The 18,507-nt window shown below is 35.6% G+C and overlaps 2 protein-coding genes across 2 annotated transcripts; both read right to left on the bottom strand.

Moving 5' to 3' along the window:
• Positions 1-3,189: 3,189 nt before the first annotated feature.
• On the bottom strand, positions 3,190-7,062 carry LOC122592915 (tRNA (guanine-N(7)-)-methyltransferase non-catalytic subunit wdr4). Its single transcript, XM_043765247.1, has 10 exons — positions 6,828-7,062; positions 6,528-6,692; positions 5,466-5,646; positions 5,337-5,393; positions 5,180-5,250; positions 4,863-4,941; positions 4,715-4,774; positions 4,409-4,509; positions 4,260-4,320; positions 3,190-3,775 (listed from the first exon to the last, which is right to left on the bottom strand). Exons 1-10 carry the CDS (start codon positions 6,989-6,991, stop codon positions 3,386-3,388), a joined length of 1,329 nt encoding a protein of 442 aa, XP_043621182.1. The 5' UTR covers positions 6,992-7,062; the 3' UTR covers positions 3,190-3,385.
• An 800-nt stretch (positions 7,063-7,862) lies between these two features.
• Positions 7,863-10,534, bottom strand: LOC122593526 (F-box/kelch-repeat protein SKIP30-like). Its single transcript, XM_043765947.1, has 2 exons — positions 10,034-10,534; positions 7,863-9,100 (listed from the first exon to the last, which is right to left on the bottom strand). The coding sequence occupies exon 2, from the start codon at positions 9,074-9,076 to the stop codon at positions 8,039-8,041; it is 1,038 nt and encodes a 345-aa protein (XP_043621882.1). The 5' UTR covers positions 9,077-9,100; positions 10,034-10,534; the 3' UTR covers positions 7,863-8,038.
• Between the last annotated feature and the right edge of the window lie 7,973 nt (positions 10,535-18,507).

Genomic DNA, 18,507 nt, shown 5'->3' with positions numbered 1-18,507 from the left:
TGATTACACATTTGCAGCTTGTGTGTGTGTGTGTTTTTTTTTGTATCAAAAAAAATTTATTTCATATAGCTGATTGAAACCCTGTTGAATTATTATGTAGCTGGTACATTCACAGTAACTTCATTTATTTATATATTTTTTTACCACTGATTTTTATTCAATCACATAATTCGAGATACCATTTACCAAATATAATTGATATTTAAGAAAAAAAATAAGCGATTCAGCTGTTGGGCATAGCTAACCAAATTTTCATAACTTATTGTTTAAAGGATATATTGGAGGGAGCTCCTTGATACCCCTGGTATTCCTGCCAATCCCACCGACAAAAGAGTCGTTTCCATGTCATTATCAAAAAGATCATTTTTGCATCGTTTCGTTTCTCTAAATTTTATTAAATGTTTGATCGATCTTAGTAAGTATTCACATATGTTTAGTTGTTTTCTTGGTCAGGAGGTAAGCTGTTGGCTTTGGTTCAAAGAATTGCAGATGTAGTTTAAGTTATCAAGAAGATGATTATTTAGAGACAAGCTGATGATTTCACAGTTCATAAAAGCCAACGAAAGAGTATTCTGGGGTGGCTTCTTCATTATATTTGGCTTTGCTTTCTTTGGAGGTTTCCTTTATACTGCAGTTATATCAAAGCTACTTCCTCCTTCGGATAATGCTATTATTTTTGCAATACAAAATGACAGGTATGAGTGTCGAACGAACCCCATAGTTTCATCAAACACTTCCTTTTTCTTCTTTCAAAGGAGAGTGCTTTACGATGTTCTATCGGTTTTAACTAGAATTATCAACTGAATTATTTTTTGTTTTTAAGTATGTGATCAGATTTTAGTTGGACAGAAAATTATATAAGGTTAACCCTTGAAGTAGCAACTATGGCCCGTCTTTTTCTACTTGGTTTCTGATGGTTTAGGATCTTAGTGAGCAATATAATATTGTGATCCAAAATAATGTTTGAATGCTTGGTATTCCAAATGGAGTCTAGCATGCTTGTTTGACTGTGGTGGCGAAGTTTGAGCCTTTATGTGGATTGCCTGCCCCAAATAAGCTTCACGAACCCCACTAGCCTATTCGATTTGTGGTGCAGTTTTATCTATTACATCTACTGCCCTTGGCCTTATTGGGAGTTCGAGCTGGAAATGATCCAAGGTGCCAAGTTTCAAGCTTTTATAGCAACCAAACTAGTATAAGTCTAGCCAAGGATTGGGTGACCCTGATCTTACTTATTTTATCACAGTACAAGTCTATCCAAGAATTGGGTCTTAAAAAACCTGCGCCTGATCATATTCACTTAATCACAAATGCAAAACATCTGCTAACATGCATATGAACATGCCATAGCTTTGGTAAGTGCCTTACTGCCTTTAGAATTGCCCTTGAACAAGTTGAATTAGTGATAATCTGACGGACAAATATGGTGCAATAATTAGTCAATCAACTCCAGTTCATGATTCTTGTTAGTATTGAATGCAATGCTCTTTTTAGCTTGACAAATGCTTTACTTTTGTAACTAAATATTAGTTAAGAATATTACAATAAAACACTTGATAGAAATGTAACTTCATCAAGTTGTAATTTGAATCTTTGTATTATATATATATATATCTAGATTCTGCTACCGTAGTTGATGGTCTGGGTGTTTAGGTTCTTTTATTTCTCTTATTTGACAATCAAAATGATACAAATAACACAGTTGAAAAAATTCTAAAACTTGTTTCTGATGTTTGTCATGTATGCAACAGGTATTATTGCTTCTTGGTACCTTTGACACTTCCAGTTATTGTGGTTGCTGTATACATGTACTGGCTTAGCATGAAAATGTTCAAGCATGCTTGATCTTCTAGTCTGCAACTCTAATGATCACTATCTTCTGTTTGTGGTCTATATTTACTGGCTGTCATTTTGATCTTCACGAAACACAATCATTTTTTGTTATGCTTTTTGAACGAGCGAATGTGCATCATTTCAAATGTCTTTTCTATATAAAGAGATGGTAACTTGATTTGAGCTTGAGATGCACAAAAAGCACAGGTCTGGGACCAGTGTTGGACTAGTACTGCAAAGAAAAGCTGGTGAGTAGGGCATGTTTGAGAGGCACAACAAAATGCTCAGTGGTGTTTAAATTTGATTGTGAAAGGTTGACCCTTTGAGTCTGGTTAGGGCAACTGAACATGATTAGGCCTATTCCCGGGTCCAATTAAATGTGCTATGTATATGCATTAAGAAATGAATATCTGCATACCAACATGTATCTGTATAAATTCATAATGCTGGCAATATCACTCTCATGTGCAGTACATATGCAAACAAGTGTGTTGTACCTAAACACACATTATTTTGTACATTTACACAGATACTTGTATGCGGTTTGTAGTGTATACACATGTGTAGAGGTATCTCTCAAAAACGGCAAAAAAAGAAAAAAAGAAGATAAATGTGACATAGCAAATCAATGGTGAATGTTTTTGTTCATGCAAAATGAATCGTCAAATGATGAATAACCAAACAATAAGCACAGCTATGACCAAAAGCATTAGTCGAGCTTTAATTACCCATTATCCAAATGCCAAAGAACTTGTAAGTGGGTTCTGAGCCTTTAGTTCTCTTGGACAGGAATCCATGACCATATTAACTGACAACCTGTTAGAAGATAGGAAATCTTTAACAGAGATAATGCATAAATGACACTTATGAAGGCCAGCTATGGATGTGGCAAAATTAAAAGGGGTTTGTTCAGATATTCTAAAAACCTGCAGATAAAATTGGTAATAAATAAGTAATTAGATTGGAAACATTCATTTTCATATGCAGACGCATTCAACCCCAAAGCATAATTTACTTTTATACAGAAATGATCGGTTTGTTAAACAGCATCTTCTTTTAACAGCAGAGTTTGTTAAATTCTATTCAAGGAAAGATATATTTAAGCGGATCAACAAAGGCGAGATCAGCTCACTTGCACAATGGGTCTACATTCAACTTGATACAGTTGGTTGAAAGCTCACCTAGCTCCTTAGATATTATTGGAAGAATAGAGTTCCATATTCACCGAAGATGAAAATTGGAAGAGAAGGGATATAGTATCATAAATATATTTCACATCTGCTTTTTCCAGTAATTTGTAATCTATGATCTTAAACTCGAAGAATCTAACAGTGTCTGAAACTAGACACAAAGATAGACAGACGAAGGAATAGCATTATGGTGAAGAATGTAATCTAAATAAATGGTTAAGCTACAAATACAAACACTCATATAACAGAAACACATGTAGCAAATTTTCTACAGTGATGAGTTGAAAAAACTTGGGGCCATCAATGGCATGAAACACAACTAGGTGATCCTAAGTATCACCTCACCTCTAATGAGGTATCTGCTATCTTTTTCCCTTTTTGTCGTTTCGGCCTCTTTTCCTAAAATCACGTCTTTCAACGGAGTATTGTTTCTTAATCAACAGATTGCGCATTGATGTTTTCACAGCTTCAGCAGCTGCAGAGAAGACCTCTTTGTCGATAGACAAGCTTCCCTGTAATTGCTGCAACATATTTTCTCCACAGGGAACTTGTTTATCTTCCAATATGTTATGACTATCATCGCCAGATTCTGAATTGAATTTCTTTAAACCAGTGATCGCACGAACTCGAGCCAGCGATGAAGAACAAAAACCAGGCAAATTGGAGACACCCATCACCATCCATAAAAAATCTGATGTTAATGAAGTCCCTAAACTTGTGGGTATGAAGTCTTCTCCAGTAACAGAGACCACCTACATAAAACAGGGCAAGAAAGGTGATTTAGACTTCTTGTGTTTTACAACATCATCATTGGATGATTAGGGAAATATATAGCCACATAATTAAGCGAAATTGCAAAGTACAATGTCCTAGTTTTCATCTTTACATATACCCAATTTGCAATTACTACTTCATTCTTGCAATTTAGGTGATATTTTGGCATATCTCACGAGAACTATATTTGATTGGAAACGAAAACTGGAAGTCCCACTGGTTTGTTTCATTTAACAATAGGATAAAATGAGAAACTAATTGTGGGTCCCATGTTCAGATTCTTTTATTCAAACAACTGAACGTGTAACTTGGGTGCTTGGTCAAGCAGGCAACTATCAACCCCACTTCACATAGGTCACTTTTAGCTTATCTGTCTTCTAACTTTAGCTTTCAACACCTATCTTATTTACAAGTCCTTAACCTATACATCTATCTATTGTACACAAGGCTGTAGGCACTCACCTTCAGAACAGAAAGACTTTTAGCAGAAAGGTTGCAACTCAACAACATTATTCCTGGCAAGCTGAATTGTATAAATATAACACCATTAGGTTTCTAGATCATCATAGGACCCATTTAAAAACAAACACTTGAAAATCAAGACACTTTACCCTTGAACAGCTACAAAAATCGACGAACCATCAGGTGTTGCGCATAAACTCGTAACTGCATAATAATTGCTTTCTATTCCATCAGTTTGTTGATGTCCCGCCTACAAAGTACAAACCACCAAAATATAACCTTACAATTGGAGTAGAAAAACACAAAGTACAGAGTGTAGGAAGAAATCTCATTAGTATTAAACTTGTGCAAGAACATGTGAATCCTATTCCATGTATAAAAGATACTATTAAGTGAAAGAGGGAGTAATTATTATTATATATACTATAGATGAATAATAATAAAGTAAAAGAAACCTGTGATCCAACGTCACATGTATGAAGAAGCAATCCAGATGTAAAATCCCACAAACGAACCTACAGCATGTGAATGCATAGTTTATTACATAAAAATGAAATATAGGCAACTCAAATCATCCTAGAGTGAAAACTATAATAATCGTACTGTTGAATCGCCACTTCCAGAAACTAAATATCCTTGTGGATGATCCTGATTGTAAACAAAGGCTAGGCAGGACACAAATCTGCAACAGATGCGTGACAAGGGATGTGAATTTTACAATAAAGAACTCAAATTACTTGGATAAAATAAAAAGAAACATACTTTTTCTTTACACTATGTTTAATGAATGAAACTATAACTGTGTAAAGCTTTTACACTATGTCTAATTATTAATGTTTGAGCTCTACAAATGGGCATTGGCATCCTTTGAATTTACGACGAAAAAAGAAGACATGGAACACTTCAAGTAACTCACTCACTCTGTATGGGAAAGGCAATAACTTTGTATCTCGTGGGCTCCATCTATAGGTTTCTTTGGAAACACGGTAACCTGTGATGTAGTAAAGAAGAAGAGTGTTTAAGCAAATTATGAATATCGGTGATATGATGCTAGCTGGGGTATGAGAAGTGCCTTACACGAATTTTGAAATCACGGTCAGCAGTAACAATAAACTGCCCATCTGGCGAAAACTCCTGTAAAAGATGATATCTGTTTTAGTATTTCTGTAATCTATTAACGGCACTCAATAAGAATCAAGCGCATACCAGACTAGTAATGATGCTACAATAGTGGGCAAGAAGTGGCGATCCCTTCTTCTGGACTAATGATTTATTTTCATATAGCCCATCCAGCTCAACAACCCAAACGACCCCAAATTTATCAGCATAACAAACAAACTGTCCATTGTCGCTTATAGCAACTGCACTAACTTTCTTCTCCGTTGACCTTTTAAAGATAAAAGATAATTAATTAATGAGTATTAGCTATATGCTTAAAGCAGGGTAGTTATACCCCCTGCTTTTGATAACATAGTAGAAAAATAATATAATACGAGAACAAGGCGGATTTAGTGGGTCACTGTTGCCTGAGATTCAAGTTCAACAAGCATGTTTTCAAGTTTATAATGTAGAACTTGTTGTGCAGTTATGATGGGTTTGTGTCAAAAAGCGCTTATCACGCATAAGCATTGTCCCAATTACTTTCAACTATCTACCAAACTCTTATTAAAAAGGTGTGTTTTTTCATCTACTTTCATTTGGAATACAGTGAACAAACAATCACCTAAAGGAGGTGCAAAAAGTTGAAAGACTAAATCAGCTAGATTCTAACCTACAAATGTGTTAATATGATAAAGGCTTTTTCCCTAATTACTAGTTTTCCTATCCGCGGGCTTATATTTGGGAGAGATGAAAGAGCGGTCTGCAAAGTTTCCAAAAAAGTCGTTTTAAAGACACCTCCAGGTTATAAGATCAACAGAATCACAGACGTATACACATTGTCCTAGAAATCTTCAAGATTTGGTGGCGAGACACCTAAAATATATTAACACTCTAATCTAGTGCATCACAACCCTATGTTCACAATATTTTCAAATTTCAATCTGTTGGGCCACAACAAAGTCTTAACAGTTCTCAGTCCACACAACAGTGTTATAAACATATATCAGATCGACCAAAAAAAAAACAATGCATGTGAATAAAATCTACAGCTTTACGTAACATCTATATAAGTCGTGCTATCTCATCATAATTCCGTTAACAATATCATAATAGAATAGAATACAATATGGTACAGTATATTTATTTATCACAATCAACGGAACTTACACGGTACACAAACACCGCCACGAATCCGTGTCCCAAATCTTAACAGCTTTGTCGTCTCCAGCCGATACAAAGAGTTTACCTTTAGCACCATACCGTATAGCTCTAATAGATTCCTTATGATTACTAATATTCGATTCGGCCCCCAAATTTACCGGACAACCTTCTCTGCAAAGCATAAATACAAAAACTTTACATCCAATAAAACCAAAAACATACATTTGATATCATGATATCTACAACTTCAACAATATAAAGATAAACAGTCAATATATCTATTTCGATAACAAAAAAAAAGGTTACCGGAGATTGAAAACACGAAGGTCAGGGCCAACGGCGACGGCGACGGAGTGCTGTTCCGGGTGAACAGAGATGATGGCCGGAGCTACTTCGGATTCTAATGATTCTTTATTATTTTTGTTATTCGTTTCTTCAGTAGTCATCGTAGTATCTTCCTCATCTTCCATTTTCTAGTATTCTAGGGTTTAATGGCGGTTTTAGGATTTGAGAGTTGAGGCAGTTTTTGCAATTTTGTTATGTTGTGTTTTTGGGGCAGCTCCAGTTTATCACTGGCCCAATGGGCTTCCTGTGCAAAGAAAATAAAAAATAAACAGTATATGATTTTCTTCCGGAATTTCTTTGGATTAGTAACTTACGCCCAATGTCATATTTCACGGGTTTTGGGTCTCAATATCTCAACGGTGTATGGGTAAACAATCTTACCCCTACCACGACGGTGTAGAGAGGCTGTTTCCAGGTTCTATCTAAAGATAAAAGGACCTCCGACCTTGTAAGGGATGATGATAGAACTCATGACCTCTGTCTCCAGAGGCAAGAGTGTTAACCAATTGATCCAAAACTAAAAAGGAAAATACAATAGAAAACCGACTCAAGATTTTGTTGAACAAGGCTATTAATAATTATTCTTGAAGTATGTGCAACTTTTATGTGTTTTTTTTGTCCATGTGTAATTTATTGATCTATGAAAGATTTAAAATTAGATGTTGTACTTTGTAAATACCACCTCTAAATGTGTTGTAAGTGATGGGTTTGGTCCAAGAATGTAGATTGGTGGATGAGTAATCATATTATAAAGTTTAATGGATTTAATGTGATATTAACATGTTGGTATAACAAGTGTGCCGATAGATTCACTACTTCACCTTATTTTGTATATCGTGCGCAATGCGCCTTTTGCTTTGCTTGAGTTGAACAACTCTAAATGACTGTATGTTAAGACTAACTTAGTAAAATGGTACGTTATGAGCAGATTGATTTCAAAGTCAGTTTTTTTGGGGCAAAATCCAAAACAAAAGACCAGATAACATAAGAGAATAATACTGTAGAACTGATGTTCCTTAAATTCCATATATCATAGTATCAGATATTACAGAATCATTTAGAACAAAATGAGTAAATCATGTGTCTTAAGGCATCCAGTATAATTTGACATAACTCCATATAGATTCATCTACCAAAACAAAAACAAAATATAAAAAAATACTGACTGCTGCCTAGATTCTCAGCTGAGTACACCCGAGAATCGTTCCCCGACACCTTGTCATTGCAGCTGCTTGGCGCCACACCGGCTGCTCACTCCCCAATGTCAAAACATCAACATCCGACAACTTCTTAATATCACAATTCCATCTTTCCGGACTAATCACCCCTCCAATCACATATATATCATCCTTGAAACCCATCATAGCAAATCCGATCCTTTTCTTGAATTCAGATGCTGAAACCACCACCCTCTGGACCTCCTTTTCTTGCTTATAAATAACCCCATTACTCATTACATACATCGAACCCTTGACCACCGCCATTGGACCCGGCGCCCATGAATGCTCATGAACCGTCCAACCCTGCTTCACGTTATCCAGAACATGAACTGCGGTCAGACCTTTATGCACCACATGCATCTTCCCACCGATCACCAAGCCCGAACACCCGGAGTTGTGGGTGTGGTGGAGATCGGGAATTGACTCCCAAACATCCTTTTCAGGATTGTAGATTTCCGCATTTGAGATTATTTTCCGGCACACGGTGATACCACCTGCCACAACTATCTTCTCATCTATCACACAACATGCAAACATGGCCCGGGGAACAATCATGGAAGCTCGTGGGGACCATTTCCGGGCAATCGGATCAAAAGCCCAAACCTCATTTGTTGCAAAACTCCCGTCTTGATCCCCGGTTGATGCATCAACAGCATCACTGCGGCCACCCAAAACAAACAGCTTTCCATTTGTGGAAACGACACCAAAGTGAGCAAGGTTACGAACCCTTGAAGGAAGCACAGGGAGTGTAAACCAAATGTCCCGGTTTGGGTCATATAGCTGCCACATATTTTCAGGGTCAAATGCACATACACATAAGAAATCTTCCTTTGTATTCACCTCTTCACGCACTTTGTAAAGCTCAGTGCTCTGAACCGCATCTCGCCATGAATGGGAAACTAGAGCCAGGGTAGGGTGAAGGTAGAACGGCACCCGGGCCAGACATCTAAGTGCAACAGCATCAGGGAGGCCATCTATTAGAGCAGCCATACACACTATCAGTGGTACAGTAACCTAAAAAACGAAAATAAGATTAACTTCAAACAGTAACAAGTATAAAATCAGCCATTGTTCTTAGATATAAAGTAATGTTGGTCAGAATTTGTCAAATCTTCGTCTTCCAAAAGGAGATTGTAAGATAGGAAGGTCAACAGGTTCAGCTGAAATGGGACTGGGTTGAGATTATGACTACAAAAAAATAAATATTAAAAGTTATCTGAAAAATACACGTTACGGCAGTTTTCAACCCATTAGGCCCATTACCCTTTAAATAACCAACTATCTAAAATATGTTTACCTAGGCATGTTTCCCCCTTTTTATAAAGATAATGGTTAATTCGACTAAACAATGCAAACCGGGTTGACAAACATTTTTTTTGGGACTTGACCTTAGCTTGAATAAAAACGTGACACAAACATCTTAAACAATTGCCTAGACGCTCATCTACGACAAAAGACTCGCACGTTGAAATCACTAGAAACAATGCAAATAAGTATTGTGGTCACAAGTATTCCTCATTCCCACAGTTTGGCATGAAAAACGACTCAAGAGATTTGGAATAAAATACAAGTTGGCGTCCCTTTATGTATCAAATCCAAGCTAACAAGTTATAAAACATTTAGACTAGCTAACGTATAGCTTTATGGTTATAAACGTCATGGTGAATAATCACCAACATATACAAGTTCATCCAATCGTTCAATTGCAATGCACTCATACATACCATGTTATCCAAATTTATTGACTAGCTAAAGTTTGACCCTAAAAAGTCAAACTCACAAATAAATTTTATACAAATCAACCATTAACAAAAAGGAGAAAACATTATTGCCTAAGCAAACATACCAAATAAACTACTCAAAATCCATAGCATAAACACAAATCATCACACATATACATATAATAATCATGTTTATAAATATGAAAATAAAGTAGAGATTTACAACCCAAACGATGAAATTATGAATGGATGGTGATGAATAGCCCTTCAATCTTTAACTTTTTCAATGTTTTCGATTTTATGCCAAAACGGTCATCTTCAACTTTTTGGATGAAAATAATGAATGGGTTTTGGATTAGATTTGGTGGATTTGGGTGGTGGATGGAAAAGTGTAATCCAAAAGTTGGGTTGTTTAGATAAGTGATCTAAAGGAAAAATGAAATCATGAAGTAGAGCCTAAAAATTGTTGCTGCTGTTGTGTTCTATTTTTCTCCCTCCTGTTCGTTTTTGTCTAAGGGGGCCCTTATATTTGCTGTCTAAAAATCTATAAGAAAAACCGTCAAAAGTGAGCCACGCAGTCACAAATCACATGAGTGTAGTGTGTCTCCTCCCGATTGGTTAGTCACCACATAATATTTTTTTCTCTCCATTACTCGGCTACAACACAAAATAAATAAGGGAATGAAAATGCAAGTGGGTTCCGCTGGGATGAATCACAAGTAGAAATCAACCACTAAAATAATACGAGTATGACAATGTGAAATTGGACTTGTGGTCTCTGCCTGTTCTGCTGCTATTGGCTGGTCAAAGTCAAACGAAGTTCCACCAAATGAAAATGGGGAATGAGAAGCGGCTGGGAGTGTGCGGCTAATTCATCATTTTACTTGGTTTCTTGTCTCAACTTTGTCATGGATCATGCTAATACAACTTCACTACTTGATGTCTTGATCCACGCTTTTACTTCATTTTTCAAATGGCCGGTTTGGCTTCAATTAAGCTCCATAAACATCAAAGCATTCTGGTTAACCTACAAAATACTTGTGCAAATAATAAATAACCAAGCTACACAAAATTGACTAAAAATGTACACAAGTTAAGGATATTAGCTAATTAACAAAATGGTCATCTAAATTATGTATAACTTAGCCAATATCACTAAGACTACTTTTCACTTTTTTTCTGTATTTTTGTCACACATAATCACTCCATAGATCTTTCAATAACTAAAGCAAGAAACAAATGAAGCGATGGTTATAGAGATCACACTGCATGCATGAACACTAAGTCATTGATGCATGATTACCTTTAAGAGAAAAACATGTAATGCACCTTCATGTAGCTTAATATTAGTAAGCAACAACGATCGAAGGGCATATGATAACAATTGTAATCACCTTCATTAAGTACGAGTCACCAAGGACAAGTGAAACTTCTATAACGATACAGGAAATGTCAAATTCAGTTGAAACAAAACGTGGAAGGGCATAGCATTTAATAGAGGGCAAAAGATATGGAAAGTTCACATTTTAGAGCTACGAGATCCTACCCACTTGTAAGATCAACATTTTAAAACCACACATCAGAAGCCTTGGAGGGTTTAATATCGAAAATATAAATGGACGAAGTTCGACACATTAAATGTGTAACAACCGTGACATTTGACCTTTTGACTTTGTGTAATTTGACTAACGATTTCAATACATGATGTGATTATGTGTATTTTATGATTTAATGACTAGAGATATACTTGACGGGTTGATTATTTGACGTATTATGTGAAACGATAAAAGTCGGCTTGTGATTTAACTAGTTATTTGTGTATGGGTCAACCCATGGACCAATCCATGATCCATGACCCATAATTGGGACCCAACCCTATCCAAATCTCCCACCCAATCCCTTTCAACCATTCACTCACTCTTATCTCTCTTCCTCTCTTTAAAAGTCATCCAAAAACACACACAAATATATCTCTCTCCCTCTCATTAAATTCTACTATCATTTAATGTTGTTCAAGTCAAATTAATACAAGAAACATCGTTATCATCATTATTCCTTCATCATATCTCAATTTGAAAGTCAAAGGTGCAAGGTCGGGTTTTAGGGTTTCTTGGTTTAAAATTAGGGTTTTCATGACCTATATGGTTAAATCGAATTAAGAGACAAATTTGGAGTTTTGAAATGTTAATTTCAAATGGGTTATGTGAAAGTATGTCTAACTAAGTCTCCAAAACGATTTCCAAGTCTCTCGAGCCGGGTTTTAAGTCCAAAAATTGAATAAAAGTCGAAATGGGTTGAAGTTATGTTTAAAAATCTGTTGCTGCTGTTCTTGATCAGCTTCCACCGTCTGGGACGGTTTCCCCCACTGTCTGGGGTGCTACAGGTTGGTCTTTGGTGCCTGGTAGTTCAGGTACCGTCCTAGACTGTGCCCCCTATCTCTAAATTCGACCAGACGGTACATAGACGGTCCTTTCTTATGTTTTACGGTCAACCACACGCTGAAACTGTGACTTCCAAGCCACCGTCTAGGACGGTGACATTTACCGTGCAAGACGTTGGTTCATCCTCAACCACCGTCTAAGACGGTGAAGGTGAACGTGTGGGACGGTCTGCACACATTTGGGCCGGCGTGCGAGACGGTGATGGGGCATGTTGAACGCTGCTCCACATCTTTCTGTTTATTGTTTTTGCCCATCGTGTGCACCCTTGTCCTTGGGTCGAATCGGGCTAGGCTTTGGGTGTCTGTTCGGTTCATCTGGTGTCTTGTTCGAGCCACAAAGACCACTGAAAGTCGAGAATCACTCACGAAACCCTATATGCTTAAACTTCAACTATATATGCATGTAATAAAAATGGTTTCATGCAAGACAACTCTTGAAAAACTTTAAATTGTCACAAGTTATTTCCCGTCTTCCTTTATAACTGGTTGAGTCCCCGGGACCCTAGCAAACGACTTGAGTCATCATTAAAAACATGAATAAGGGTTTTGACACAATTAATGACGTATAATATATATATATATATAATTCTATATTAATAAATGTGTATACTAAAATGCTAGGTGGTTGACGTGAAGTGAACGTTGAACGACTTTAACTCGATTTATATCAAACTTAACTCCTCATAGACGATCAAGGTGAGTTCCGTAGCTCCCTACTCATTTGAGATTCGGACTGGAAAGTGTACTTTATGTGATTACGTGTTTGATTGTTTGATTTAATGATTGATGGATTGATTGACACGTTAGATTGATTATGTACTTGATGGTAATTTATTTAGGATAGACGTACATACATGGAAGTCGGTTATGCCTTCAAATGATTTTAGATGTGGTGGGAAGGCTGTGGGGGACCCTATATATAAGCATCTAGGACTCGTTGAAAGTAAAATCCTCGAAAGTGTATGTACGTATAGTTTTGGTTGGTTTGATGGTTGATGATTGATGGACTTGTGATTGAAGCAAACACGCATATGTATTGATATGGATATTGGTGAGACGCATATGTACATCCAAGTGTATAGATGTATACACTTGTGTTGAATTGATGAGACGTACATGACTCCGGGTATATAGACATATATACATCGATGATTTTGAGATGCGACATTATTCATTAGGATGACATGTGAGTATCGCTACATTATTGACTTGATGGTCACACTATGATATGCAATATGACATTGACATGCATACGACACATATCTTGATATTAACATCACTTGTGCTTATTTATTACACGCTTTTACGTTTATTGTGGGATCTCGTTGTATTGATAGTGTGACACCCAAAGGCTACTTGTAAGTTATGAATTGCCTTTACTTATACATATTGTGTTTTTTGACGATGGTTCCTTGTAAACCATTACTACGAACTCACCAACCTCGTGTTGACTTATTTCGTACACTTTTCAGGTAACCAGGTTAATCCAGGGCGTGAAGTATGACTGAGTGCTTGTTTGAACAGGGTTTTGGACTTACATAGATCAAGGATTCATTTGCCTACTTTTGCATTATGCTTAGGATCGATAGCCATCTCTTGACGATTGTTTTGTAAACTTTGATGGTCGTTTGCTTATTATGCATTTTGTACTTGAATTAACTTATTTATGGATTCACGAGATCCTTTATTTGCATTTAGTTAATGTTCTACATTAATTCCAACTTGCGCTACATAATTTCCATAATATTTCGAGCCCTAGCTTGGGGTGTTACAAAATGTGTGATTTGAAAAGTAATGGGGAAGGTTTGATATGTTTTAAATAATAGTAGAGTGGTACCCGCGCGATGCGGCAGTGTAATGGAGGCGGCGGTGGTGGCAGTGACAGGTGGTGGTGGCGCACAGCGGTTGCGGTGACAGTGAAGGCGGAGATTGGTGGTGGCGTCGGTGGCGACGAATAGTGTACGTTATTAATGCAATTTGGTTTTGATCAAATGTTGAAACTTAAAATTTTACACTTAAAGACTATTCGCTTTATAACAAAGTATAAATAATATTTATAGCAAAAAAAAAGATCTTTTATGGTTTTAAACTTGTTAATCGTGTTATGTGTGTCCGATTTGTTATTAAAATGATTGGGTACATGAACAAAATATTTTTATGGTATCAAAATATTTTAATGATAATAGTCGTAATGAACTTTCATTAATAACTTGTCACATGTAGTAGCAATAAAATGTTGTATTTCAAAATCTTGAGCCATAAAAGATTGTTCTCAAAATATATGGGAATATAATGGAATAGAATTTGAATTTTCGTCAACATAACTTTACGTGGATCTCTCAAATACGTTTACCGTGACTATCACAAATATGTTTTTACATGACTCTTAAATACAACAAGATATAGTTGCTTAGTAAGATTATTCATGATTGTGTAATATACAATTATGCACTCATTTAGAGAAAGTAATACAAAACGTGTTTACATGGCAGTAACTTTTTTTTTTTCTTCCAGATCTTCAAGTTATTTCAGCCACCATTTATTCTTTAAATAAAGGTTGTTTTAAACGATGAACCAGATATACAAGTTGGTTCTCCTACGTTTGTTACATTTGTGTTTTTTCTTTATTACAGGTAATCTTACGTTGTTAGATATTTGTTGATAAAAATTATGCAATACATATACATATGTATGTATATACCACATTTGGGTAAAAGAAGGTGGGTGTTTAATGAAAATACCTTCATTTTTTTCGAGACAATCTAATGACGTTAGTTGCATGGACAAAAATTGTAAAACGTGTCAATTTTAGGATTTCATTTTGCTATTTTTTCCAATTTAATAAAGATGGAAAGAAAAATCGTGTCAACTTCAAGAACGAAAGGTGTAACTTTCTCTTCATTTAGGTCCTAATAAAACAATTCATCATATAGTTTAAAATAATATAATATTACTCTCACCGTCTCATTTTAAATGTCATATTTTAACTTTTTAAGTCATTTTCTATAAACTTGACCGTAAATATCTTTATATATGTTATATATTAGTTGATAAAACTTATATCAATGAAATATATATCCTAAACTCAATCCATTCATATATTTTATATCAAGTGTTATAAAGTACAAGCAAAAGTATTTACGGTTAAAATTAAATGTGGGAAGACTTGACAAGTTAAATTTGGACAATTAAATTGGGACGAAGGGGTATTGTATTAAAATTAGTTTCTGAAAAAGCCGTGTGTTTTCACCTCTTGTGGGGTGTGCTAGTTTAAATTTAAATTTATAAATATACTCAAATTTAAGAAGCTATAAGTCATCTACCGTCGCACATTGCGTGGGACGATTTCTATTGTGAATCAAATTATTATCAAAGGGCACCTTAAATATTATAGGTTGGTAGGAAATATAAGACAAGTGTAAGGGCTTAAAAGCAAATACTTTTTGGTTAAATTTTTATTTTTTACAGTATTGTTATTCTAGAATTCGACGAGGGTTTTGCAGGAAATACGTACGTTTTGGATCGATCATAGATCAGCCATGGTTCGCGTTCAACCGGCAGCGTAAGTTAATTTACGCTATCTTTATACTCGTAATTCAATTCAATACAATTATTATTTATATGTATGTTATGTATGACATGATATATTGTATTGATTGATTTATTCCACATATTATAATTGTTTTTAATTGGATTGATGGAATCGTTGTTTATTAAGCAGTAGGGATTTGATTACCGAAGAGGAATAATTACTCTCCGATCGATCAGCTCCGGATACGGTATGACATGTTTCAACTCGATCGCTAAGAAGGAGCGAGGAGGCCGGCTGTGGTAAGAAATTCTCTTTTTTTAAGAAACAAATCATTTACTGTATGTTTTATGACTTAAGGTCTTTGTTATTTTACAGTTATATATATATATATATATATATATAATTTCGTTTTACAAATAAAACTATATATTGATTGCTTTTGTGTTTTGTTTCCATCGATCAGCACCAACGTACAAAAGTTGGCCAAATGCATGGGCTCTTGCTGATGCTACTCGTCCTCCACGTGCTATCCGAAAAAGCTCAGAGGAGGAAGGAAAAGAGGAAAATGGCCGGCCAGGAACAAGAAGAAAAACGAAAGCATGCATAGTGATGAAAGCAGCAAGTCTCCGAATGACGAGAACAACAAGAACAGTGTACGCTAATTAGCTATTTTAGCTAGCTAGTTAGTTATTGATGCTGCCTACCTGAATTAGCTAAAAGATTGGATCGATAGAGCAGCTATTCTGCGCAAGGAGTTGGAAGCTGGCAATAACGACACGTACCTTCGAGGTCGTTACAGAATTGCTAGCTAGCTAGGTGTGGAGAATGTTATCGAGAAGCTAGATTGCTTTTTACTTCAAGACCACCAGCTGCGAGGCTGGCAACTGGCCGGACTTAGTATGTTTTTTTGCTTCAATTCTTACTCTGCTTCCTTAATATATTCCTTCTGCTCAAAGCAGTTTTCTTCTAAGTCTTACTAATTATCTACTCTAATTTTGCAGCAACCGCGACTATCATGCCTGCCTTGAGAAGCAAGTTTCGTATGGAATGGCTTTATATATACAGCAACTTAACATCCTCCTTTTGTGTTGAAACCTGCTATGTCACATTCCTGATCAGCAGTAATGTATGTTTATCGGTTACATATTTTTGTATAGTTTTCTTAAAAATTATATTAATGAATCTTCAGTTTGACTGTTGAAAGCTTTTAAGGGTCGATTGTATGGAATTAAGTATACTACTCCGTATGATGATGAATCACAAAGAATTAATTAGGACAGAGTTACGTCTAGCTTGTGGTCTTGACAAATACTACTTTCTGTTACAAGTTTAACAAACATATATACGCCTGCTTGTGGGTCAGAGTGGGCCGGTTAGGTTGATTTGCCTACAATATTGTTTGGTCCCTTCCCCCCCTGAATATAAATTTCTGATACTACATTTTTCTATTCATTTTAATTTGCTGAATAAGGCTGTATCCAACGTTGTAAATGCTTTCCAAGTACTTTGGGTGGCTCTTAACTTGTTTCCCTCGTTTCATTTTACTAAAACCGTCTCTTTTAAATACAAACACTCTTTTATACTATACCAAACTAAGGGCTCGTTTCTTTTTTTTTTAGACATTAAGCGCTGAGTGTATATATTGAGTAAAGTACATGTAATTGGCGGTTATTTTTTTTTATTAAGTCAAAAAAGAAACATAAAATTTGACTGAATGATTAAATTTTTAACTATTAAGTTTATTAAGTGAAAAGAAACGGGGCCCTAACCGTAATGTGTTTCCACAAATCACCTACGAATTTTTTGTACGGATGGGACTAAAGTTTTGATCATTGGTGCAACTAGGAACTTTACCTAATATATTTGCAAAAGTAGGAAGTCCGGTGTCTTAAATACCGGACTTGGCCACGTACATTGAAGTGCGGTTTCTACACCACCGAACTTTAACAAGCTTTATTATATATATATATATATATATAGTACGTCATACTCCGACTGATAGTATATATATAGATAGTACGTCATACTCCGACTGATAGTATGTAGTTACGTACTGCAAAGAAAGTTCACTGTATAAAGTTTTACAACATCCACGTAATTAACAAGCTTTATTGATATATATAGATATATAGATATAGATATAGTACCTCATACTCCGACATTTACTTGGTTTATATAAAAAGTCTAAAACAAGAAACTTGTCTTAGTTTATCGAAGGGAATCGAAGAAGTTTAAAACTTAATTTGTCATAGTAGATGCACGCAGTAGTACCATGACGACAAAAGCAAAAGCTATTACATGAGTAGTAGGGGTCGTGATGATCTTCACTCCAGTTGATGCATTATGGTTTGTTGATGGGACTGATTTAGATCCTGTTCCTGCATTTCACAAAATGTCAACAAATTTTCACAAATAAACCTTTTTATCAAGGGGACCTGAGATTGCGTTTATTATAAATTAAATTATGCGTTTCCCCAACATGTTTTTTTAAAATTGTGTTTTCTTAAACACAAATAATTACTTACTTCATTAAACACATTTTTCCCCATTATTTGCGTTATGCAAAACTAATAATCAGATAATCACCTTAAAACGCAATCACAAACACCCTCAAATAAACTTAATTGAAACATTAGAGGCGATAGAGCATATTCTATATGTGTGTGTGTACGTTAATTAATAGTTTGTATCTTTGAATGAATAGTTTGAAACTTTAAGTTGTGTAATT

This window comes from Erigeron canadensis, chromosome 3 (assembly GCF_010389155.1).
Source record: "Erigeron canadensis isolate Cc75 chromosome 3, C_canadensis_v1, whole genome shotgun sequence".
Lineage (NCBI taxonomy): Eukaryota > Viridiplantae > Streptophyta > Magnoliopsida > Asterales > Asteraceae > Erigeron > Erigeron canadensis.
The sequence above is the reverse complement of the archived record's forward strand: the minus strand, read 5'-3'. Positions and strand labels throughout refer to the sequence as shown.

Excerpts from the sequence above, each read along its gene's own strand:
- LOC122593526 (XM_043765947.1), bottom strand. The coding sequence starts at position 9,076 with ATGGCTGCTCTAATAGATGGCCTCCCTGATGCTGTTGCACTTAGATGT.
- LOC122592915 (XM_043765247.1), bottom strand. The coding sequence starts at position 6,991 with ATGGAAGATGAGGAAGATACTACGATGACTACTGAAGAAACGAATAAC. Across the intron at positions 5,647-6,527 it reads TGGCGGTGTTTGTGTACCGT|GTCAACGGAGAAGAAAGTTA; the intron begins GTAAGTTCCGTT and ends TATCTTTAAAAG. Across the intron at positions 5,394-5,465 it reads GTAGCATCATTACTAGTCTG|GAGTTTTCGCCAGATGGGCA; the intron begins GTATGCGCTTGA and ends CATCTTTTACAG.